At 35.6% G+C, this 25,803-nt stretch overlaps 2 protein-coding genes across 2 annotated transcripts; both read right to left on the minus strand.

Moving 5' to 3' along the window:
• Positions 1-14,117: 14,117 nt before the first annotated feature.
• Positions 14,118-19,684, minus strand: LOC134230818 (uncharacterized). Its single transcript, XM_062712671.1, has 6 exons — positions 19,547-19,684; positions 17,672-17,746; positions 17,412-17,468; positions 17,211-17,285; positions 16,861-17,000; positions 14,118-14,673 (listed from the first exon to the last, which is right to left on the minus strand). The coding sequence occupies exons 1-5, from the start codon at positions 19,682-19,684 to the stop codon at positions 16,878-16,880; spliced, it is 468 nt and encodes a 155-aa protein (XP_062568655.1). The 3' UTR covers positions 14,118-14,673; positions 16,861-16,877.
• Positions 19,685-21,982: 2,298 nt separating this feature from the next.
• On the minus strand, positions 21,983-24,281 carry LOC134230816 (E3 ubiquitin-protein ligase TRIM71-like). The gene is made up of 2 exons (XM_062712668.1): positions 24,064-24,281; positions 21,983-23,815 (listed from the first exon to the last, which is right to left on the minus strand). Exon 2 carries the CDS (start codon positions 23,798-23,800, stop codon positions 22,106-22,108), a length of 1,695 nt encoding a protein of 564 aa, XP_062568652.1. The 5' UTR covers positions 23,801-23,815; positions 24,064-24,281; the 3' UTR covers positions 21,983-22,105.
• Between the last annotated feature and the right edge of the window lie 1,522 nt (positions 24,282-25,803).

Below are 25,803 nucleotides of genomic sequence, written 5' to 3' on the forward strand. Positions count from 1 at the left end.
TATTTTTTGGTTTTCATTATCTTTTAAAATTGCAAAAAAACTGGCGAAGAACAAATTTTACCGACTTGTTCTCTAAATACAGTTACCATGGTGATTATATACACTTGAAGAGGTTCCTTGAGTTTACAATTTTCTTTGACACGAAAAGAAAGATTCAGCACCAATTGCCCGGTCCAATACGTACAAATAGATCACCCGTTTTCTAAACAGACACAACCCACGCTAAACGCTCTCCTTACAATTATTTTCCACTAGAGTAACTTTCCCTACATACAAGTGTAAGCAGCTTATGTATTCTGCCTTGTCATGAGAATACGTTAGATACACAAGCCTACGAATACAAGCTGGATTACCCGGGAGTCAATTATCCTAACCACCGCACGGGTTCATGTTGTTGATGGGTACATTAGGAGAAAGAAAGAACAATGTTTTAATAGGCTAAAATATTAAACTGTAATATGCGGTTGATTTTTTGTACGATTTTGAAGTGCCCTTACTAACATTTGTTCCAAACCAACCGCAATAGGTTATATTGTTGTTGGGTGCTTTTGGATTAGTTTTAGATTAGAAAACTGTCATAGCGTCCTTAAATGTTTTGTTTGTAAGAAATAGTAAAATTTCTTACATTTTTTAAGAGCCTTTCAAACATGTATTTATTACCTCCACAAGGGTTAAGATTGTTGATGAGTTCTTTGGTATTTAAGTAGGTTACACGTCATGCAGTTCAATTCTGCTGGTGTTCAAGGGTCCTTTTAATATTTGTTGCCATTATTTTTTACAAAAAAATCAAAATGACATTATTTTCATAAAGCATATCTTTTAGGAACGAATGAACATTTCAATATTGGTAGAAGAGGGTTTTGATAATTTAAGAAATTTATTTTTGTACTTTTATTTTTTTCTTGTGCTTAATTCTGGTATACTTCATTGGTCTTTATTGACATATATTTATTTAATTTGTTCAACCTTAAGGATAATTGAAATATGAGATTGATGTTGAAGGAATGTTTTCTCCAAATGTACCCACCAGCAACACCGAACCATTGCAGGGGTTATGGAATTGAAAAAGGATAATTGACTCTCGGTTCTCCTGTATATAGTCAGGTGGCTGAGCCCCTCAAGTTCATCTGCAATGCAGTTTGAGATAAAAAGACATTTCATGAAAACAACAAATGTATACACTTACTACTTTTCCTAATATTTAACATGGTAACATACATATTTTAATTTTTTTTTTAAACGCAGATGTTTTCCTTGCATTAATTCAATCAGTGACAATGTAAATTTCATTTCGTCCTTATATTGTAAATGTTTTAATAGTGAAATAGTTAAAACAAGTCTTACAATTTTCGAGGACCTTTCTAAAATGAATTTCATTGCCTCTACAAGGGTGTAGGTTGTTGGTGTGTTCTTTTGAATTCAAATCAAAAAGGCTTTAGCAGGTTATACATGAATATATTCCCTTGTGTTCAAGGGTCCTGTTAATATCTGTTTCCATTACCTCTTACTAAAAATTAACAAAAGTACATGACATTGGGGATTTTTGGAGGGAAAAGGTTTTATTATTTTTAAGTTATTTTATCTGTGTAACATTTTACCTTTTCTTGTGGTTGATTCTGGTACAGTTCATGAGTCTTTATTAACATATGTTTAATTTGTTCAACCTAAAGGATAATTTAAATATGATATTGACATTGTCACTGAATTAATGCAAGGAAAATATTTAAATTTTTAAAAAAAATTAAATCTTATGTTTTTCCCACGTCAAATCTCTGGAAAAAGGAGCAAGTGCATTAACTTTTTGATTTTCAAAAATTATGTTTTTCCTCAAACTGCATTTCAGTTGGACTTTAAGGGCACCTGGCCAAAGTAAGGAGGAAATGCACCGATTTTCACAAGCCTTATTGATACATGTACATTGAAATTCTAATCAAAAATGTATATAAAATGAATAATTAAAAGAATTTTAGTGTATTATATTTTGCAACAAGCTGTTACAGAATTGGTTTCAGTATGGAATAATTATTTAAACCTTTAATATTATCATTAGACTTTGCTTACGCTGTAGATGTCTCTACAGAAAATGAAATAGAATTTCAGCGATTGTGATTAAATTATTTTACCCATTTAATACATCTACATGTATTTTAAATTTCATTTAGTGGTATAAAAGGAGTTGGGGTAAAAGTTAGGATAACACAAAGCGTAACAGACGCGGGCGGACGGGTGTACAGACAGACAGACAGACACCCTCATCAATATATACCCCCTGCTTTTCAAGCGGGGGGGGGGGTATAATAAGGAACAAGGGGCACTCTGGCGTCAATGTTCTAATGAGTCACCTTAGCGCTGCTGTTTCTTGTGTTTTTTTTCTTTGTTCCTCTGTGTAAACAAGGAAAAAATGACCCCATATATACTATAATATTATGAAGGCTCTAGCACTAAGGATAAAAAGTACAATCAAACATGGAAATGCTTCAATTTTAATTTGATTACTATTGTCTTTCTGTTCTGAAGTCGAAACCTTTTATATCCCCCGCTTGAAAAGAAGGGGGTATATAGGGGTGTCCATCCGCCCATTACGCTTTGGGTTACCCATCTCTTATCTGTAACTCCTCTTATATCGCTGATTGAAATTTAATGAAACTCTCACAGAATCTTTGTTATACGAGGGTTGTTCGAAAAGTTCGTGGACAACTGTCACATCTTTTTTTATTTGAGGACATATGTTATCCAAATTCGGTAGAAATATTTTAACAATAAATCCAAATGATTTGTATTAATTTTTTCAAAATATTACTATTTACTTAAAACTTATCTAGATTTTAAAAATGCAAAAATCGGATAGCGGAGCATGTCAAAATTTAGTAAGTTACAAACGAAACACTTAATAATGTCTGAAGTCATATTCTCTGAAAAATGGAGCAAAAACGAAAAACAGCCTAGAAATTCAAATTACGAATTGTTAGATCGATTCGTGTAAAAAATATGACTTTACATTTTGCTTTGTTGAAAAGCAATCGACTTGCGAAGATAAGTAGTCCTTATTGAAAACGACAAAAACGATGACGTTTTAGAACGTCACGGAGCAGCAGATGGCGATGCAATTTTGTGTTTTTCTTCGGAAAAATCCTGAATAAACACTAATAAAGTTGGATGAATCGAGAGATATGTCACAAGTGAGCTTTGCATGTGTGTACAAATACTACAGGCAGTATTTCAGTGACAGAGACTCAGTATCGGATGAGGAAAATCTGTGAAGAAACGGTTTAACTTTAAAAATCTGAACAAAAACTTTGAGAAGTTTGAACTTCGAAAAAAGACATGGGCGCTTCAGAGTTGCTTATCCTGTGAAAGCAGAGTTAAGTAATAAAAGCAATCAAAACCTTAACAAAGGAAATTATACAACGAGAGCAATTCTTAAAAGTTAAAATTTCAAATATTGGAAAAAGGATTTAATGAATGGACAGTGTACTCTGTGAAATGTATAGAGATAGTATTTTTTAGAAATTCTTGACGCTATGTTTTGATAATACATTGCCGTTAAGTGTGCTCCGAGGTACAAAACATGTTGATTTTAAACTGAAGTAAATTGATTTCTGTTCAATCGAATGGAATGAAACTTCACACATCAACAAATCAAATATTTTAACATATTAGATTGTACTTATTTTAAATTTCTAGTGAGTAATATAAATTAGACTGACATCGTCCACGAACTTTTCGAACAACCCTCGTATATATAGTGCCATTGTGCACCTCCTATTTTACTTTTTGATCGGACAAATATTTCGGGTTTCCCTTGGCAAAACATGGGCACTTACATTCTTTCTATAATATTGAAGGGTACCCTTCTCTTTTTCGCAAAAAAAAAAAAAAAAAAAATTACGATACTTTTATAGATTTTCTTTACTTGATGCCAAGGTGCACTTTAATTCCTACATTACTTTTTGATTTGACACTAATTTCTGGTCTCCTGTAGGAAAACATGGACTTTGTCATTATAATCATACTCTTTTGAGCTCAGTGCTCACGGTACCCCCCCCCCTTTTTTTTTTTATTAAAATGCAGAACATGAATTTTAATCTCCATTTCTAGCCCCACCCTATTCTCAATGTCAAAAACTTGAATAAAAAAAAATAATACAAGTTCATGCAGATCGATTCAATTCAGTATGCCCGTGCAACCTGAAACAAAATTCACCAATTTACTGGCTATACATGAGGATCAAGCCCCCCTCCCCCAAAAAAAGAAAGCAACTATTTTCCTTCCCAGGGCACAGTAGAGTGAATAATGTGATGAATATTTCACCATAAGCATATTCAACGGTAGGGTTAATAAAATCAATTATAGGGTGCAATTTTGGGGGGGGGGAAATGATTATGATATGGTTATGATTTCAAATGAATCGTTTTGAAAGATGTATAGCTAAAGTAAAACAACATGAATATTTCTCATGTTTGACACAGGGATTTAGCAAAGCTGAATTAAGAAATTTTAATACTAAGATCGACAACTCTTACCAAAAAACATAAAATGACAGTATAATGATTAAATATTAAATAGACAAATTCTTTAAGTTACTATTCTAACCAATTCTTTTAGATGTTCGTGCATTGATCAAAATTAATCGGAATCACAGTTACTGTCTTGGTAAAGCCGAATTAAATTTTAAACGCATATTATAATTTTATTTCAACAATAAAAATATCAAGAAAGAACTGAATACAAAATAAATTTAATCTGACACTTATTTCTGGTCTCCCATAGCAAACCATGGACTTTGTCTTTATAATCACAATCTTTTGAGCTCAGAGCTCACGGTATCCCCCCCCCCCCTTTTTTTAAAATTAAAATGCAGAATATGAATTTTAATCTCCATTTTACCCCACCCTATTCTTAGTAAAAAAAAATTTAATAAATATATAACATAAGTTCATGCATATCGATTCAATTCAGTATGCCCGTGCAACCTGAAATAAAATTCACTAATTTACTGGCTATGCATGAGGACCAAGCCCCCCCCCCCCCCCCCAAAAAAAAAGAAAGCAACTATTTTCCTTCCCAGGACACAGCAGAGTGAATACTTTGATGAGTATTTTACCATAAGCATATTCAATGGTAGGGTTAATAAAATCATGAAATTATAGGATGCAATTTATGCAATTTACAACATGAATATGTCTCATATTTTACACAGGGATTTAGCAAAGCTAAAGAAATTTTAATACTAAGATCGACAACTCTTACCAAACAAGAGGCCCAGGGGCCACAGCGCTCACCTGAGCACATCGGCTAGGAAACAGCACAGAACTGAAAGCTTACTGAGGTGGGGGGGGGGCTTGAAATCTAAACCCCCCAGGGGGTCATGATTTTAACGAACTAGAATCTACTCCACCTGAGGATGATTCCATATAAATATCACTAATCATGGCTTTGAAGTACTTGAAAAGAAGATTTTAAAAGATTTCCCTATATATTCCTATGCAAAACTTTGATCGGCCATTTTGGACCCACCCTAGCCCCGGGGGTCATGATTTTAACAAATTTGAATCTACACTACCTGAGGATAATTTTACCTGAGTTTCATCTTACCTGTCTCAATGGTTCTTGAGAAGAAGATTTTTAAAGATTTTTCCAATATATTCCTATGTAAAACTTTGATCGGCCATTTTGGCCCCATCCTAGCCCCGGAGGTCATGATTTGAACAAACTTGAATCTACACTACCTGAGGATGATTCCATATGAGTTTCATCTTTCCTTGCCCAGTGGTTCTTGAGAAGAAGATTTTTAAAAATGCCATTAATTTTTCTCTAATTCATAATTATCTCCCCTTGGAAAAGGGCGTGGCCCTTCATTTGAACAAACTTGAATCCCCTTTACCCAAGGATACTTTGTAGCAAGTTTGGTTGAAATTGGCCAAGTGGTTCTTGAGAAGATGAAAATGTGAAAAGTTAACGTTAACAACGACGACGACGATAACAACAACGACGACGACAGACAACGGACAAATTTTGATCAGAAAAGCTCACTTGAGCCTTTGGCTCAGGTGAGCTAAAAACATAATATGACAGTATAATGATTAAATATTAAGTACCAGTCCACATAAAAATCAGACAAAACTGTAAAAAAGTGATACATGAAGGTTTTCAGAATTTGATGATTTTCCACTCATAGATTTATTTTGAAGTATGAACAATGTATGTAAAATGAAAAATGTTTTGAGTCATGGTAACCATGGAACCCCGGCCAAAGAAATTTCCTTAGCAACGGGCGGATTTTTCAGTCTTGAAGGACAAAAAATCACCTATCTTTGAGGCTTAAAATAACATGTAAATACCATGAGAATTATTCTTACTTACGGGTGTAATAAAGATACACATTTATTGTGTTCTAATAATGTAATAAGAAATATTTAGGTCTGAAGTCAGTTCTGTGGTAGACATTGGAAGGTACACATGTTTTACAAGTTTTGCTGATTCAGCATTTTTCGTGATTTTGGCAATATTCAAGGCCAAATTTCAAAAATGGCCAGATTAATACAGTTGTTGCATGTATTTCACATAAAAGCAGAGGTATTTCTCTTTTAGAATTTGAAGTCAATTCCATGGGCTCTTTTGAAAATCGAAACTGTTGCCTAGCAACAAAAATGGGCTTTTTGATGCATAAAATGAGAAACAATGTGAAAAGTTTACGAAAAAATCAAATGAAAGGTTATTTATGATAAACGAGAAAACAATTTTAAAACAGTATAATTAATTTCGGTCTCCCTAGCAAATAATTGAATATTGCATAATTCTTTATCTCCATAGCAACGGCAGGTTCTCCATAGCAACAGGGCAAAGAAAGGTAATTTTGGCGTGTATTCATGTTATCTTCTTAAGGCTTATTCAAAATAAGTCAGAAAAATCTGGATGAGCAAATTTGACAATGAAATGTTGGTAATCTTCATTTTTTTTTTTTTCGTCTTTAATTAACACATGGCAACGATTCCCAGTGCATGGCAACCAATGTACCCTATGCCTCCTGTAAAGAGATTTGACTTTTGGATCAGTGTTCGTCATGGAAATGAATATTAAATTAATGTGTTGATGATTGTATTTATGGAGAGTGGTGAAAAAATATATGAAATGTTCCATCAATTGTCATGGCAACAACTACATGTGAGTGAATTTAAAATGGGGCGATTAAAAAAACACAGTATAAATTCTTGAACAGAACTGTGACTGGGCGAATTTAAAACGGGGCAAAATTTCTTGTATGTGTGAACGGGCAAAAATCATATGAAACCTAATTAAGGATGTTTTCCATAGATAATGTTCTAATGTAACTTGTACGATACTGTGGATTAGACTCAAGACACTCACGGTGCATTTTATTTTTCCGGAACTGTTTTCATTTCCGATATTTTTAAGTTTTCATCTCTGACATTTTTCAAGCAGTCCTTTTCTGCAATGAAAGTAGCTAGGATTTTTAAAAAGACTTAACTCATGAAAAATATTACAGAATATATCATGAATAAATCATTGAAATCCAAAATAATGAGTTTTGCAATTGACTTTGGGTTATGTTTTAAACCAAAGGCCATGACATGGGGGGGGGCAACAGCACCACTTTTAATTCCTAATTTTAAACCTATTCTGCAACATGTCTGTGGAAAGTGAGGGGCTAAACCTACGCAGCAATGTTCAATGTCTATCCTAGTAAAAGGCTAAGTCCCTATGTATTTTTCAAAGAATTAATTCATGTGAACTAATAATCATTTAAGCCCCATCCTAACACCAGAACCTCTGTCCAAAGGCCATGGAATTCACTACTGTAGAACAGGAATTCTTTCTCATCGTAACTATGTGCTTAATTAGTTTTACCCAGGAGCAGAGGAGAAGATTTTCAAAGAAATAATGCATTTTCACTATATAGTCTATTTAGCCCAGCCCTAGCATATACAATCCCTGACCCTGGGGCAAAGATTTTACTATTTTGGTACAGTGTAGAGGACTCAATGCTTATAACAATCATTCCAACAGTTTCACTGCTTGATGTCTAGAAGTAAAGAAGATTTTTAAAGACTGCATTAGTTTTATTGGTTTTGGTTCCACCCCTCAGGCCCAAGGGACCCTGAAATTCACAATCTTGTGTTCCTCTTTTACCCATAGATGGGTTATTTCAAATTTGGTTGAAATTGGTTCAGTGGTTCCAGAGAAGAAGCTAAAAATGTTCAAATGTTTACGACCGCCGAATGACGTACGACGACGAACGAACAGAGATAGCAATAGGTCACCTGAAAGACGCAGATGATCTGAAATTCTCAGAAGCACATCTCCCTTTTAAAGTGCAGTTTTAAGTTTGAACTAAAATATGCAAAGGTGGAAATTAAAGGGCATATAGAAACCACTTCTGGTAAATACAGACCCTTAGTAAGCAATTTCGGGGGTGGGGTGGGTGTTACAACCATATATTTTCAGTTTGGGCACTATCAACAACCGAAAATTCCTTGGCAAACAAACCAAAAAATAGAAGATCTCCAGATATCATTATTATTTAGGGGGCACATACATTGTATATTGTAGTGAAGTTTTCAATAGTATTCTATAGCTAAGTATCGGCAAAATAGCCCCCCCCCCCCCCCCACCGCTTCTTACACAGCCATAGGGAAAAACAATCATCGTTGAAGGAATTCTCAAAAGACAGTAGAATGATTTTAATATGAAGACATCACAATTACCCCTGTACATGTAGCACAGGGAAAGATATTAATATAAGTATTATTGCTACTTGTATAAGTATGTATTGAATTATAAATATGTTTTTATTTTTTGAACATGAAATAAATTTATTTAAAATTCTTATTTCCAGCTGTTTGGCAAGCAATTAAATTGTCAGAAAGGGATCCTGCATATATCCAAGATATACAAAAAATGTCGGAAATGAAATAAAATTGTCGGAATTGAAATTTTAAGCATGTGGGAAATCTTATGCAAAATACTGGAAATTAAATGCAGTGAACGAAAACATGAATATGAAATGAGCAAGCACAAGAAATTGTGTAGACCTAATAAAACCCTTAACCCTGGTAATGTTTATCTAGCATATATTGTGTTCATTTGAGATAATTTCCATTTTTCAAAAGATAAGATATTTATAAGCTTGTATCTTTAACCACAGGCACCTGACGTTACTTATTTTTCTTTTAATAAAAAAAATATACACATACCTAATAATAAACGTTAGGTACGTGTATATTCTTTTTTATTAAAAGAAAAATAAGTAACGTCAGGTGCCTGTGTCTTTAACTTGTTGTTGGGAAGATGACGCTTATTCAGTTCACAAGGAATCTGTAGCTCTGGAGCTTCAAACGCTATTACCCAGAGAACAGGCCCATATCAAATTAGTAGGAGCAACCTCCAACATCGCTCACCTGAGCACATGGGCTAGGTAAAAACAAATCAGCTCAGCACTCAAAAGTTTACTTGGGGAAGGGGGGTGGACTTGAATTTTATACTTCTTGCCACCATATCAATATAAACTAGTGCTAATTGTAACAGGGACCGTTACAGATGTTCCCCAGACGCTCCCTAACTCCCTTTTGATGCCATATTCCCTCTAAGCTTCATTAAAGAAGACAAACGATTTATGCATTTGACACTTAAACAACGTTTCCCCAGAAGTGTACCAAGTTCATTCAAATTTTAGCATTGCATGCGTGCACATGTGAATGCATGTGCGTAATGACCATATCATCTTGTCTAAACAATCTAATTAATAATGTATTAATGTAAAAACTTTGGGCCAGGAAAGACGAAAGTTATGTAGAAGCATCCTCAGGTAGTGTACATTCAAGTTTATTCAAGTAATGACCCCCGGTGGTAGGGCGGGGCAACAATGGACGACCAACGTTTTAAATAGAAATAAATAGGAAAAATATTCTTCTTAATAACAGCAAAGCCATGATTGGTCATGTTTATATGGAAGCATCCTCAGGTAGTGTAGATTCAAGTTTGTTCAAATCATGACCCCCGGGGGTACAGCCACACTGGATGATCAAAGTTTTACATAGGAATATATAGGAAAAATATATAAAAATCTTGATTGGTTTTGTTCAAATGTTAGTATCCTCAGGTAGTTTAGATAAAGATTTGTTAAAATCATGACCCCCAGGATTGGGTGGGCAACAAAAGTACATAACTTATTTGCAATAACAGGCACGTAGCATCGTTTTTGAAAGTAGGGGGGCCAACCAGAAAATTTTTTTTTACTTACCTGAAAAAATTGACAAGCAAAAAAAAAAAAAAAAAAAAAAAAAAAAAAAATTAAAAGTTGTCCAAACTCGAAAATCCTATTTCGAGGGCCAACTTACTATCACTTCCAATTTTTTCCCTACAATCCTTGATATCACTTTCCTATGGTTATAAAGTGGGGGGGGGGGGGAGGGGGCAAGCATCCTATCAATGAACATTTACTATAGTAAAGGTTATGTTGGGGAAAAAAGTGGGGGGGGGGTGCAGGCCGCCCCTTGCCCCCCTGGTTGCTACGTCCCTGAATAAAGCCACAGTTAGTCAAAAAATAAGTAAGCACCCTTAATTAGTGTAGATTCAAGTTTGTTCAAATCACTTCCTCCCCCCCCCTTTAGGATCGGGACTACTTACGCATTTACTGAATTGATTTTTCCTAACCACAGTGCTCAGGTGAGCGATGTGGCCCATGGGCCCTGCGTTACATGGATGAGTTCGATCTCAATTGTTTTGTTTTTGTTGCATAATATTTAGATTTTAAGATATGAACTAACCAGATACATGAAGATGACAATCTGACCATCGTTTGCATAATTTTTAAAATATGTTTGCACTACATCAATGCAAATCTCACCAAACAACAAACAAAAAATAAAGTTTCTAATTGTGTGACTAGCCATGTTTTAAATTCATTTGTATTTGATCTAGCTTTGGACATCTTGCAATATTTCTTTCAAATGGTGTAAACTTCAATTTTACGTAAATAACCGTAACTGACTGCGATGCTACTTTTCTTATTTTGATTTATTTTAATGTGCCGTGTCGCCCTCATGGAACAGTGGTTAGAGCGTCTTCCCTAGAGTCACGAAGTAAGGAGCTGATCCTTTTGTCGCGGGTTCGAATCCCACTGTGGGACACAGTAGGTGCTACCTTTGAGCTACCGCAAACGTTTTTTTTCGTTTGGAAAAAAAAAACTTTCCAATCTATGACAAGTATCAATAGAATAATTAAAACCTGATATTCCTATTCAATTGGAAATATCATGGGAAATGTTCCATAGTGACGTTATTCATTTTATTTATCTATTTATTTTCATGAGGAATTAATTCATACAATGTAATACTTTCTGAGAAATCTGTGACAAGTGCCTAATCTTTCAATATTACGAATAACGACTACAGAGTATCCCATACTGACAATGTAACATTGTTTGCTATGTGCTAGAAATACATGTAGTTGTTATGGATTAAATGAGTTTAAAAATACTTTCGAAAAACAAACATTTCAACATCATTTATTTTTCTTCATGACATGATTTAGATAAAGATTTACAGGTAACATGAATAAAGGTCAAACTTTCTTTGTGTTGTTGCTAGGGGAGTGGTGTTGTTGCTATGGAAATAAGTCATCGAACAATATTCAATAACTTGATACAATATTTTAAAGTCTTTCCGAACTATCAACATGCAATTATCAGCATATTACTTAAATATCCAATTCCATGACAAACAATACAATCTCAAAGTCAAATCTGTTTTACAGGAGACATAGGAACTTTGGTTGTCATGTACACAGAACCCTTGACATTTGGGTTGATTAAGTACCAAAAAACAAGATGTGTTTGTGAAACACTATGCGCCCGGCGGCAACAAAGTTCGGAAAAAGCTATTTTTAGCATTAAGATCACAGTCAAGGTCACAAGGTCATTGACCTTGGTGTCACCTGAAAGAACATAATTAGTGGAGTTTGCATACCAGATATGAAGTCTCTATCTTTCATAGTTCGAAAGTTATGGCGAAGGTTAAAGTTTGCAGAAAAAAGCTATTTTTAGCATATAGGCCACAGTCAAGGTCACAAGGTCATTGACCTTGGTGTCATTTGAAAGAGCTTAATTAGTGGAGTATGCGTACTAAATATGAAGTCTCTATCTTTCATGGTTCAAAAGTTATGGTGAAGGTTAAAGTTCGGGACAAACAAACAACAGACAGACAGCTAGACAGACGGACAGACAGACAGACAGGACAAAAACAATCTACGTCCTGGATCTATCGATCCGGGCGCATAAAAAATAACAATATTAAAACCAACATTTCATTGTCAATTTGCTCAACCGGATTTTTCTGACTTATTTTGAATAAGCCTTAATAAGATTACACGAATACACGCCAAAATTACCTTTCTTTGCCTTGTTGCTATGGAGAACCTGCTGTTGCTATGGAGATAAAGAATTATGCAATATTCAATTATGTGCTATTGAGTCTAAATTTAATTAAACTATTTTAAAATTGGAATCTCGTTTATCATCAATAACCGTTCATTTGATTTTTCCTTAAACTTTTTACATTGTTTCTCATTTTATGCATCAAAAAGCCCATTTTTGTTGCTAGGCAACAGATTCGATTTTCAAAAGAGCCCATGGAATTGACTTCAAATTCTAAAAGAGAAATACCTCTGCTTTTATGTGAGATACATGCAACAACTGTATTAATCTGGCCATTTTTGAAATTTGGCCTTGAATATTGCCAAAATCCCGAAAAATGCTGAATCAGCAAAACTTGTAAAACATGTGTACCTTCCAATGTCTACCACGGAACTGACTTAAGACCTAAATATTTTTTATTACATTATTAGAACACAATAAATGTGTATCTTTATTACACTCATAAGTAAGAATAATTCTCATGGTATTTACGTGTTATTTTAAGCCTCAAAGATAGGTGATTTTTTGACCTTCAACACTGAAAAATCCGCCCGTTGCTAAGGAAATTTCTTTGGCCGGGTTTCCATGGTTACCAAGACTCAAAACATTTTTCATTTTACATACATTGTTCATACTTCAAAATAAATCTATGAGTGAAAAATCATCAAATTCTGAGAACCCTCATATATCACCCTTTGTCTGATTTTTATGTGGACTGGTACTTAAATAGACAAATTCTTACTATTTTAACCAATTCTTTTAGATGTTCGTGCATTGATCGATTAATCGGAATCACAGTTACTATCTTGGTAATGCTGAATAAAATTTTAAAAGCATATTTTATTTCAACAATAAAACTAGAGGTACTTTGAGCAATGAGCTCACTAAATGATACCCAGCGCCCCCATATGACTATAACGGGAGTGTCCAATGCATGTTTTGTTGTGGAAAACCCGAAATATAAGTCGGATCGAAAAATAAAATAGGTGTACAATGGCAATATGTAATAAAGATTCTGTGAAAGTTTCATCAATTTTCATTCATTGGTATAGGAGGAGTTGCGGATAAGAGATGGGTACCCCAAAGCGTAACAGACAGACGGACGGACGTACAGCTCGACGGACGTACAGACGGACATACCGATTACTATATACCCTCCCTCTTTTCAAGCGGGGGGTAAAAAAAAAGATCATGCAAAGAACTATATAAACAAAATAGATTTAATGCAAATTTTATTTCAACAACAACAACAAAGATAAAGCTAGAACTTTATATGCAAAAGAAAATCAAAGCATATTTTATTTCAACAATGAAAACAAATCATGCAAGAACTATAATTATACAAATGTGCACAAAGTGCATAATTATGTAAGTCAGCTTTGTACAGATTAATAAAAGCATATAAAAATTACAAAATAATAAAAAGAAAATCTATAATGACACAAGCATTGTCTTTGCATACGTCATCACACGTGTCAACATGACCGCATAAAAATGCAATGTCAAATAGAGGCATGGTCAAAGCCAGAGCACAAGCTTCCAAGATGGTCAAAAACTTTCGCAATGTCATTGTCTAATCACACATAGACCATAAAAGGGGTGGGGGGGGGGGGGGGTTGTCACCCAGTCTGAGGAGAGCAGTCCATGAACAGTATAAAAACAATAAGTCTCTGCCAGTGCCTTTTGAAGGCAAATGGGTTTAAGCTTTGCAAAATAGTACTTGACGCACGCTTACGTATGTCTGCAAGATATGTAAGAAATGCCTTGTCCATCAACACTTGTGTTCAGTGATGCATGCAGCGACCTAAGAATGTAATACGCGGTGTAACAGTCCCATAATGCAATACACTATGTAACGGTCCCAGAATGTAATACACGGTGTAACAGTCCCATAATGCAATACACCATGTAACGGTCCCAGAATGTAATACACCATGTAACAGTCCCAGAATGTAACACACCATATTATGGTCCCAGAATGCAATACACGATGTAAAATTCCCAGAACGTAATATACCATCTAATGATCCCAGAATGTAATACACTATGTAACAGTTCCAGAATGTAATACACCATGTAATGGTTCCACAATGTAATACACCATATTATGGTCCCAGAATATAGCTATGAACACTTCGTAAGTGTGAATCATCAAAAACGAGTACAGTGGTACCAAGATGGTAGAGGCGGCCATTCGGCTTCTGACATTTGCATAAACACCATTTACGACCATGCATAATCTGCAAGAAAAGGGGAAAACATTAATGCGCAAAAGAATACTATTTAAAAAAAACTGGAAAACTCTGATGAGACTGTAGCTTTACAGACTACTGGCATACAAAAAAAAGACAAGAAAAAAGTCCCTTGCAGTTGAAACTGGGGTACTTAATCATGTATCTTTGAGTAATCTGCTTTAATAGGTGCAAAGTTATTTAATATATTGAAATCAGACTACAACTGGAGTGTCATTTTGAAAAATTGTTTACAGACGGACGGATAGGCTGACAAATACGGAAGCCTGTTAGTGCCACGTACGAAAAATATTTATCTGGCGGCCGCCAGATAATTATGTGGCGGTCGCCATTTATTATTTGGCGGCCGTCACTTAAATATCTGGCGGCTGCCACTTAATATCTGGCGGCCGCCAAATATTTATCTGGAGGCCGCTATATAACACGCCACATATTTAACTGGCGGCCGCCAAATATTTATCCGGCGGCGGCCACTTATATATCTGGCGGCCGCTACACAAATATTTGGCGGCCGCCACATAATTTATATTATCCCGCTTCAGACAAATTTGTCGATTGCTGATTGGATAAAAGCGAATCACGTGACGCCCTGAAATTTTCCGTATTACGTCTCCGTTACAGTATTACGTCTCCGTCGAGGCGTAATATGAAAATCGGGCAGGCGATTTCGTTCGAAGTGTTGTTATTGTAAATAAAAATGGCGGCTAAGAAACGGTTTATGTCGATAGTTTAGTTAAATTTCTTGTTACCGTAACGATATTTTATGTTGATTGTTATTGGATTAAAACTTAATAGCGAGCGCAGCGAGCGTCGCGAAGCGACGCTCGTCACTGCGAGCTCTTCAAGCAACGCCTGTGCGAAGAGAAAATTCGGACTACTGCACATTCATTCGATAGAATTTTTTGACGCAGTAAGTTGGACCCACAATGCATCAGTTGTTAAAGCCACGTGCTCACGAGAATAACGTTAAAAGTTTAACAAAAAGTAAACATGCCCTGATTTAAGAAATAAATATTGAAGATAAATCGTAAACAAAACGTTCTTCATTTACTTTCAGCACAGTCCAGGCTTCTTTTTGGAAATGTAACTTACATTAACATCATGTGACGTCAGAGTCTAGACGCACCAAATGTCACGTGCAGTTTGACGAGCCCGATCTAAATTATTTATAATTATAACAAAATCAATATCTGCGCTCGCCATGACGGTCGCACCGTCAACATATTATTTTCATAATATGCACAAATATTTTTTTTATATTGAAAAAGGTCTTCAGCGGGATAAATTCGTAACACGGTCAGTTAGTGACCTAATACGGATTCATACAGGGTGTGAAATGGAAATCCGTATTGGGTCTCGGCTTCGCCTCGCCCAATACGGATTTCCATTTCACACCCTGTATGAATCCGTATTAGGTCACTATCTGACTGTGTAACTAATATGACGTCCGCCAGATAACACCTGGCTTCCTGATGCACGCGCATGTTTTAACGTGTGATATCAGAGGTGGATACAGTGTAAAAATTATAATAGCGACATCAATCAACCAAACTTGTAAGAGATTTATAATGAACCAACACTCCAATCCACACTTCTAGTAGATATATTTTTGCATAGAGCAGATTAATATTTGATTTGAATTATGCAAGTATTTGTAGAGTGTTTCGGTTATTCAGAAGCCTCATCAGAGGTCACGGACATAAATCATGGTGTTAGTATTAGGTGAGACCGGGTTATCTCGTCACCTATATTCTTGTGTTTACTGTAAGCTATGATTGGTTGAGAATTAAATAAAGTTTTGCATTTTGGATTTCTAAGAATGGTGTTCCAATATTTCAGAATTCTTATTTTTATCAATAAGCAGCGGCTGTGTCAACATCCATCTTCTTAACCCAATAACACCCACCTTTTGCAAAATAAGTTATGTGGCGGCCGCCAGATACATAAGTGGCGGCCGCCAAATAATAAGTGGAGGACGCCAGATATGTAAGTGGCGGCCTCCAGATAAAATATTTTTCGTACGTGGCACCAACGGGCTTCCGTAGACAAACGATGGACTCCTTACTATCGTAAAAGCTTTTATGCCCCATGACCAGTAGAGCTAAAAATTATTCAACTGTCGTAAAATTAATATGCATGTATTTATGAACTATTGTACTCAGGAGAAGGGCTCACCAATATCAGTCCTCTCCTCAGTAGACGTAAAAGGAGGAATTCATGTCTTGTTTCCTAGAGACTGTGTGATAACGTCTCTGTTCTGGCACGACACGGCGCACTGGTCTGTGCTTAAAATTGACTCTGGCCAACCATTCGATCTGTTGTAGAGTAAAAATACAGGGTATCATATACTAGTAATTGTTATTTCAGTTCAAATGACATACACCTATTAGGGAAATATTAAAAAAGGTTTAGTTTTTTTTTATTTTCACATTTGTACAGGTATATTTTAGAAAAAGGAAGTAAACAGAATTTATTTCCTGTCTTAATTAAAATATTCTTATATTGATAGGAAGCCCGACACATACCTTGTGCGTAGGTTGTGGTATGGTAGGAAGCTCCCTACGCTCCTCAGACTTATTGATGGCGCTGGTCAACTCACGCTAAAACAGATAGAAGTAATCTTATCAAACATGATAACCAAAATAAAGTAAAATAAAGTAGGTATGAACATAAGACAGACAAGGAAGTGAATTTGATGCAAAAAATGCCCTCATTCAGATTCTTACCCAGTCCCGAATGTGATCTCTCCATTCATGAACATCAGAAGCAAAGTCTTGCTTGTACTGGAGAGAATATTATAGAAATGGATTAAGAGGTTTAGAAAGAAACACGGAGAGAGAGAGAGAGAGAGGTTGAGCGTGAGAGAGAGGGGTTGAGAGACAGAGACAGAGAGAGAGGGGAGTTGAGCGAGAGAGAGAAGGGGGTGAGAGAGAGAGAGAGAGAGAGAGAGAGAGAGAGAGAGAGAGAGAGAGAGAGAGAGACTTACAGCTGATTTGGCCGCCAGGGCAAGCATCACCTCATACCACTGACGACTTTCATCTGAAGAAGCCTCTACACGGCGCTATAGAATTACAACAAGAAATCTTGTTTATCATAAATTTAATGGAGTCAAATTTTCACAATTCTGATTTAAAATACCAGATAGATTTAAATACATTTTTAAAAAAAACTTCAAAATTTTAATCTTCTAACTAACCCATGTAGATAAAAAAAGTAATTTCAAATACATAACTTGTATGTATCTATACATGGCCGTAGGTACAGGAGGCACGGGGGGATTGATAGCCCTTAAACTACTATGGTCGTTCCCCTCCCCAACTAAAATTCCTTTCTATGGGCCTGATATATAAGAATAAAAGGCTTCTACCACAGGCACTTTTTACAGAAACAATTTTTTCCGGGGGGTTGGGGGGGTTGGGAGGTTTCCAACTAAGGAAAAAAATCCAGCCTTTAATTTAATAACTCCGGGTTGGGCAGCCCCCCTCCCCCCCCCCCCCCCATGTAGCAGAGTGAAATGCTTTTCCATGTAATGCTTTTCTATGATTTTTAAATCTGAAATTTGACTGCTTTTTTAAAATGTGAAATTGCGATCGAATTATTAATTTTTATTGAAGCCCAATATATATACATGGGGTGGGTATCGTTGCAAGTCATACTCTTCAAAAAAAAAAAAAGAATCATTTTTGTATTGAATAGATTTAAAAAAAAAAAACGACGCTTGCCAAAAGTATGAGGTACATGTAGCAGAGAGTGCGAATTTTACATTAAAAAAGCATAGGCCCTAAAGATAGTATACATTTAATGATCAAGGGGAAACAACTCCCATAGCGATTGCTCCCAGCAATCTCCCCTTTTCTATTATCAACTGATTATGTTACAGAATGATCGAGAGAAATAAGATGTCCTTATTAGCATTTAGCGGGATAATTTTAAGATTGAGGTAAGTTTGATAACGGATAAAACAGGATTAGGCCTAACTGACTAAAGCTTAAAAAAAACTAGAATGAAATGAAAAAATTACAAACATTTATCTAAACCGAATTTCCTCTTTCATCTTTTTCCTCATGTTATATGAAAAATAGTTAAATTTTAATTTTGTATAAATTTGTCAACTTTTCTACACTGAGGCCTAAATAAGGCAAGGTTTAAAAAAAAATAAGCCTGATAATATCAAACGAGATTAAGAGTGATGTTTTCCTCTCACAATTAATCAATATCTTAGATCCTGTATTTTTGTTCTGGTATCATGCATGCCCTGTCCAAACACTACAAACCCCTCCATTTTTCATACAAGGCCCTATATAGATCTACATGTAATTTATGCATTTCTAAGCCGGTTAAATAAGACTGTTTCTCAAAACATTTTAAGTAATTTTAACACGTCTCTCGTTTTACCCTTTGACGTCGTAAAATTAGGGAATAACTATCTTTTAATTTGGTATTTGCGACCGTTAATGCTGATTTAACGGTCGCAAACTGAGTTTTACCGGCGACGCGTAAGCGGAGCCGGTAAAACGGATGTTTGCGACCGTTAAATCAGCATTAACGGTCGCAAATACCAAATTAGAAAATGAGTTATTCCCATTCTAATGCAATCCATGCATTTTGTTTGTTGTTTACGTCTTATTTTGATGAATTTTGTTATTGAAATACGTCACGGAGCATTGTGTTTTTGCGTCGCTCTATTATGACGTCACAATGAAAAAGCTTTCACGCTCGTTAATGCTCCTTTTACTGCTTCAAACATCAGTGCATTAGCCAATCAAATAGTGTTTTATAAAACTATTGCATTAGAATTCATTCTATCTTACGAAAACAAACAATAAAATCCAAAAAAATAATTTATTTTCTGACGAATTACCCTCTTAGATACATTCTTGCTTCTTCTTTCGCAAGATCTTTCTCTTTTCATAATGATAATCTGATATTTTTGTCGCTCTGTGAAAAACACGTCTGCTCTCAACAAATCGAATTGAGTAACTAACGACAGTAACCACATCGCAACGGTTCCTTGTGGTTTCTAAGAGTGACGTCGTCACCAATGGCAACACCTCGTTCAATCAGACGTTCGGCTGTTTCCGTAAGTCTCCGATCAGCATCACTGCTCGTCGGAGATTTACGGAGACAGGCGAGTGTCTGGTTCAAATTCTAAATTAGATAGCATGATCATGAAATATTGCTGTGAAAAAGATTGATTCAGATGTCAAATGATTTTGTGATTTTGAGATGAAATCATTTTTATATCAATGCAAATAGTGTTTAATAGGACGGAAACAAGCATAATTACAGTTTACTCAGCCATTTCCCTATCCACATTTTATTTGTTTCAGAAAAAATGCGGAAAATCACAACTTTTTAACAAGCTAATTCATATTGAGAATCTGTCTTTCTGTCTGTAACACTTTTCGTTTTCGCAATGTATCTCGACTATTGAGAGGCCTCTCAGCATTTGCAAAGTTTGCATAACAACTCCATATGGCACGGATAAATTTAATAAGACCCCACTTGATTTTGAGGTCAAAATGCCAATGATCAAAGTCATAAATTCTTTCTGTTTCAACACTTTCATAATCATTTCCGAGGGATATCCGAGAAGCTTTTGGTTTTTAGCAATGAAATTTTATACCCAAATCACTGTGGCCTAAAGAGATAGATCCCTATTAATTTTGAGGTCAAGGATCAAGGACATATTTTATACATTCTTTCTGCGTGTATTAAACTTTGGATTCTGGGTGATATCTCAAGAAGCTTTAGCTTTTGCAATGAAATTTTATGACTCCCTTTGGCTCCGCCCTTCCTAAAGTGTCCCCCTCTCGACCAATCCACTACTTCTAGATCCGCGCATACGCCAATTTTGTCCTTAAGCATGGGACACAGATTCTGAAGTACAATATCCAACACATAGTATCACATGCTTCTCAATAAACATCAATTAATGAATTTAATATTTTTCACATTATTACAACAAGAGGCCCAGGGGCCACATCGGTCACCTGAGCTAGGAAAAAGCACAAATCAAATCGAAAATGAAAGGTTTACTGAAGGGGGGTGGGGTGGGGGGCTTGAATTCTAATACTACTTGAGAATGCCTCCATATCAATACTGCATATAACTTCTTCAGAAAAAGATTTTTTTAACATTTTGTTTGTATATATTACTTTGTAATAATTTGAATTTGACTCCCCATTGTTTCCCTCCCTACCCCCATTGTGGCCCCACCCTATCCCTGGAGGTTATGATTTGAACAAACTAGAATCTACACTACCTGAAGATGCTTCCACATAAATATCAATAATCATGGCTTTGCAGTACTTGAGAAGAAGATTTTTAAAGATTTCCCTATATATTCCTATGTAAAACTTTGATCAACCATTGTGGCCCTACCCTACCCCCGGGGGTCATGATTTGAACAAACTTGAATGTACACTACCTGAGATGAATCAACATGAGTTTCATCTTTCCTGTCACAATGGATCTTGATAAGAAGATTTTTAAAGATTTTTCTTATATATTCCTATCATGTAAAACTTTGATCGGCCATTGTGGCTCTGGGGTCATGATTTGAACAAACTTGAATGTACACTACCTGAGGATGAATTAATATGTTTCATCTCTCCTGTCCCTATGGATCTTGAGAAGAAGATTTTTAAAGATTTTTCCTATATATTCCTATGTAAAACTTTGATCGGCAATTTTTTGCCCCATCCTACCCCCGGGGGTCGTGATTTGAACAAACTTGAATGTACACTACCTGAGGATAATTCAACATGAGTTTCATCTTTCCTGTTCCAATGGTTCTTGAGAAATAGATTTTCAAAGATTTCTCCAATATATTCCTAAGTAAAACTTTGATCGGCCACTGTGGACCCACCCTACCCCCGGGGGTCCTGATTTGAACAAATTTGAATGTACACTACCTGAGAATGATTCAACACGAGTTTCATCTTTCCTAGCCCAGTGTTTCTTGAGAAGAAGATTTTTTAAGAATGCCATTAATTTTTCACTAATTCATAATTATCTTCCCTTAGAAGAAAGTGTGGTCCTTCATTTGAACAAACTTGAATCCCCTTAGTCCAAGGATACTTTGTAGAAAGTTTGGTTGAAATTGGTCCAGTGGTTCTTGAGAAGAACATGAAAATGTGAAAAGTTTACAACAACAACGACAACGACGATGACAGACAACGGACAAATTTTGATCAGAAAAGCTCACTTGAGCTAAAAAAGGGGATGGGGTGCAGTTGTGACAAACGGGATTTTGAACAAAGCATTTCTTCCTTCTATAAGCCTGTAGGCTGCCAGTAGAAATTACAATATATTTTCTGTCGGTAGTGGCAACTATGAATTCAATTTCCCACGCTTGCTCGGGATTACATCTAGTACCTCTATATTTATATAGAATACAACAAAGTATAAGTGCATTTCAGTGCAGATATTTGATTTTCTTCACTTGTCTATTTCCATATTGAGCAACAAACAGATTGTCATTTGTATCTGTACACAGTCCCCAGAGTTTACTCAGTCCACATTCTATGTAACGGAGGAACTGTCCATCCTGGTCTATGATGTGGACACAGTCATTGTTACGATCAACTATAAGGATATGACTCTGACTGTCTGTGGCGATTCCTCGTGGACTGAATGGATCATTCTTTGGAGAAAAAGTATGTCCAGTGTACCTGAATCTCAGTTTCCCGGCCTGATTGACCACCACTACTGCATTAGCTCCCTCGTCAGACACACAAATATCCAGGTTCCTGTTCTCATTAATGTATCTTGGATAACGAATACTAGGTGAATAGAGAGGTTTAACTTTGTCATCAAACTGAATGGCTTGTTTCTCTGTGGAGCCAGAGTAACGGACAACTTTTGTTTGTTTCCTATCATCACTGTCCATAATAACCAGGAGGTCACCAGAGGAGGTACTACACACACCTTTAGGTTTCCAGTTCTTTAGTATGATCACCTCCTCTATCTTCTCATTCTTCACAATGTTCACAGTTCTATTATCATAATCAGTATAAACTAGATCTTCACTTTTTGTCACTGCTATGTTAGATGGATAGTGCCCTGACTTGGTTGTGATTGACTTGAGTTCTGATCCCTGATTGATGCTGTAGAGTTTCATGGTGCTGCCATCTCCACTTGTCCAGATTTCTTCATCACTCAGACAGGCCACATTGTAAAGGAAATATTTATACCCAGTGTCTATGGTGGTGACAGTCTCTGGTTTATCAAGCAGCTGTTTGACTGGAGGAGAGGATCCAGCTTCTGGTGATTTCTGTGTTGTCTTCATGCTGTAGCCATGTTTATCTGATGTTGAAGAACTTAGTGATATGGCTCCAAACAGCTTACTAAGTTCTTCTCCTTGGATTTTTCCTGGTATAAATTTAAGTAACGACGGATTGATTTTGTGTGGAAGATTTCTGTATGTGTGTACATTGGATCTGACACTAAACATTTTTGACAAGTCATTGGTGTCTGTTGCAGTTTCCAATGAATCGATTTCATCCTTGATATCAAATATTGTCTTGTTTATTTCATCCAGATGTTTCTGTAGAGTTTGTAACTGTGTGTTTTTCATTTCATCAACTTCAGCTTTAAGTTTCTTGACCAGTTTGTCAATTTCTCTGTGCCAGTCCTCTCCATGTTTTGTTATGGCTGTTGAGAGATCTCCATATTCCTTTTCTAACTGACTCATTCTGTTTTGTATATTAGAGGCGATGTCCTGGTAGGTGGGATAAATTGTCACATTTAATTCAGTCTGTTCTTTTATGAATTCATTCTTTCTTTCATCCACAACTCTTAAGATTTCTGATACCTTATGACCTAGATGTTGATCAGATCCAATACACTTATGGCAGACAGGAATGTCACATTGATTACAGTACATTTTACATCGTTCTTTGTCATGGAATTTACAACCAGGGTAGAGGGGAGTGGATTCCCTGTCCTGAAATTTAACAACTTTGTGATCCTTGAATTCATCTGTTGAAATGTGTTCTCCCACGCAGGCCTTACACAGGTTGACAAGACATGTATCACAGTGCATCTGTACCACAGCGGTCTCACACAGGTCACATCGCATCACATCCTGGGCACTGGTACGGGGTTCCATCGTTACGTTTTGTGACTAAAGCATAAAAAAATAACTTTAATGATTAAACTGGTACATTCATCAGTTTTTGGACTCCAAAACAACAGTTTGACTGAGGCCATAGGTGAATACACATGTAAATAAACAGATCATCATATTACATATATACAAGGTTCACTGAATTTTTGTGGGAATTAAATTTCATACCCTTAGTTAAAGCCTGAAGTATTGAATTTTCAACGACTCTGAACTGTTATGCACAGAAATACTAAAAACATTATTACCTGACTTTAGTGATGGCGGTTGTCCTTGATCAATCTCCAAGTAGAGTCTCTATGTACTCTGACCACATGACACACCTGTGTTATCTACATGTCACGTGTTTATACTTCCTGGTCTAAAGTGGGATAATTATGTAGGGGTTACTTAAGGAATAACTGTCTTATTTTTCGATTTCATGATGTGATCAACCGATTGGGTTGCGTGATTATTTGCATAAACGCCGAAGGCGTTTATGCTTAAAATTATCATGCAAGCCAATCGATTGATCATCGTCATGAAATTGAAAATTGACAATTATTCCTTATACTAGTATTTACATGCTTTGATTCCGCCAATCCACGTGCTCCAAGCCCTGCTTCTGTCTAGCTGTTTGTTCCGCCATGCACGTGTTTTTTTTTTTTTTTGGAACCGCGCCAATACATTGATGGGGAAAGGAAATAAAGTACATTTACAATTTGTAATTTTATCCCGGACAAAGACATTGAAAATGTAAATATATATGTATATAGGTCACTTCATGTTATGAATACGTACATGTATACACGTGTAGTAAATGTATATTTTTTTAAATTAACAACCAAAGGAATCTGAAGTGCAGTTTCTAGCCAAAATATATACTGTCGCCAGACATATATCTAGTTGCCTTAAGATTTTGATAGATCTTAGGATTATCATAAGATATGACAGTTTTAATAATTTGTGAAACAGCTGTGGTGCAATCTTAAGATAATTTTCGGTCTTAAGGATATCCGATCCTCAGCCAGGAAGGATAACTCCAAAAATTAATATTTTATTTGAATTGCATCAAAATGAAGCTTAAAAATGAATTTTTTTCATGCAACAATTTTCATTTTACTCATCTTTATAAGATTCAAAGTTTTTGAAAGTCCTTAAAAAGGTCTTATAATAGTTGACATTTGTACCCTATGAAAGAAAAAAAAATCACACAGTTTTAGAGAAATAAGATTTTCTTGAATCCAGCCTAAGATACCAATGCTTATTAGCATGGTATGAAATGAGAAGTGATTTGTGATGTCTGGCAATGATAGAGAACGCTTTTTACACTATGTATTACAGAATACATAACAGAAATAGAAGACAAAAAATACCAAATAAGTATAAAAATCCTGACAATTTCCCTGCATGCCTGGATACCTATCGTTTTTTAACTTAAAATATATTTGTTGATCAATTTGCAATTAGAAAATTCATTGCTGATATTCCAATTCGCCTTTTCAGCAAAAATATTGAAGATTTGATAATTTTCCCTATATAACATGATTAACTTTAATCTTTAACTAAAAAGAAACATTGTGGATAAATTTACATAACTTTGTGGATTCAGAGATACTTTTATAAGTATTTTTGATTACTTAACTGCTAATTTTATAAACCTGAGGATCGGACTACCTTAAGACAGATCTTAGTCATAAAACAGGTTTGTGAAACTGGCCCCTGTATAACAACCAGTATAAAAAATTGAACTTGGTTGAATGATGAAGGAATCTTGGAATGTTGCCCTACAACATGGCGACCATGGGGAATAACTCTTGCTTAAGGGGGCCGACTGGGGTTTTATTTTGTGAAAACTACAAAAGCGAAACTCTTCATTTTTATACCATATATACCATATATATTTAACATTTTTATACCATATATAATTTACATTAACTTCAGTGTACATGCCAAGTTTGGGGTAAATCTACCGTCCAGGTATTTTTAAGGGACCGTCTCAAAATACA

This window comes from Saccostrea cucullata, unplaced genomic scaffold, assembly GCF_032062105.1.
Source record: "Saccostrea cucullata isolate Sc308-1 unplaced genomic scaffold, CSIRO_AGI_Scuc_v1 ctg73, whole genome shotgun sequence".
Classification (NCBI taxonomy): domain Eukaryota; kingdom Metazoa; phylum Mollusca; class Bivalvia; order Ostreida; family Ostreidae; genus Saccostrea; species Saccostrea cuccullata.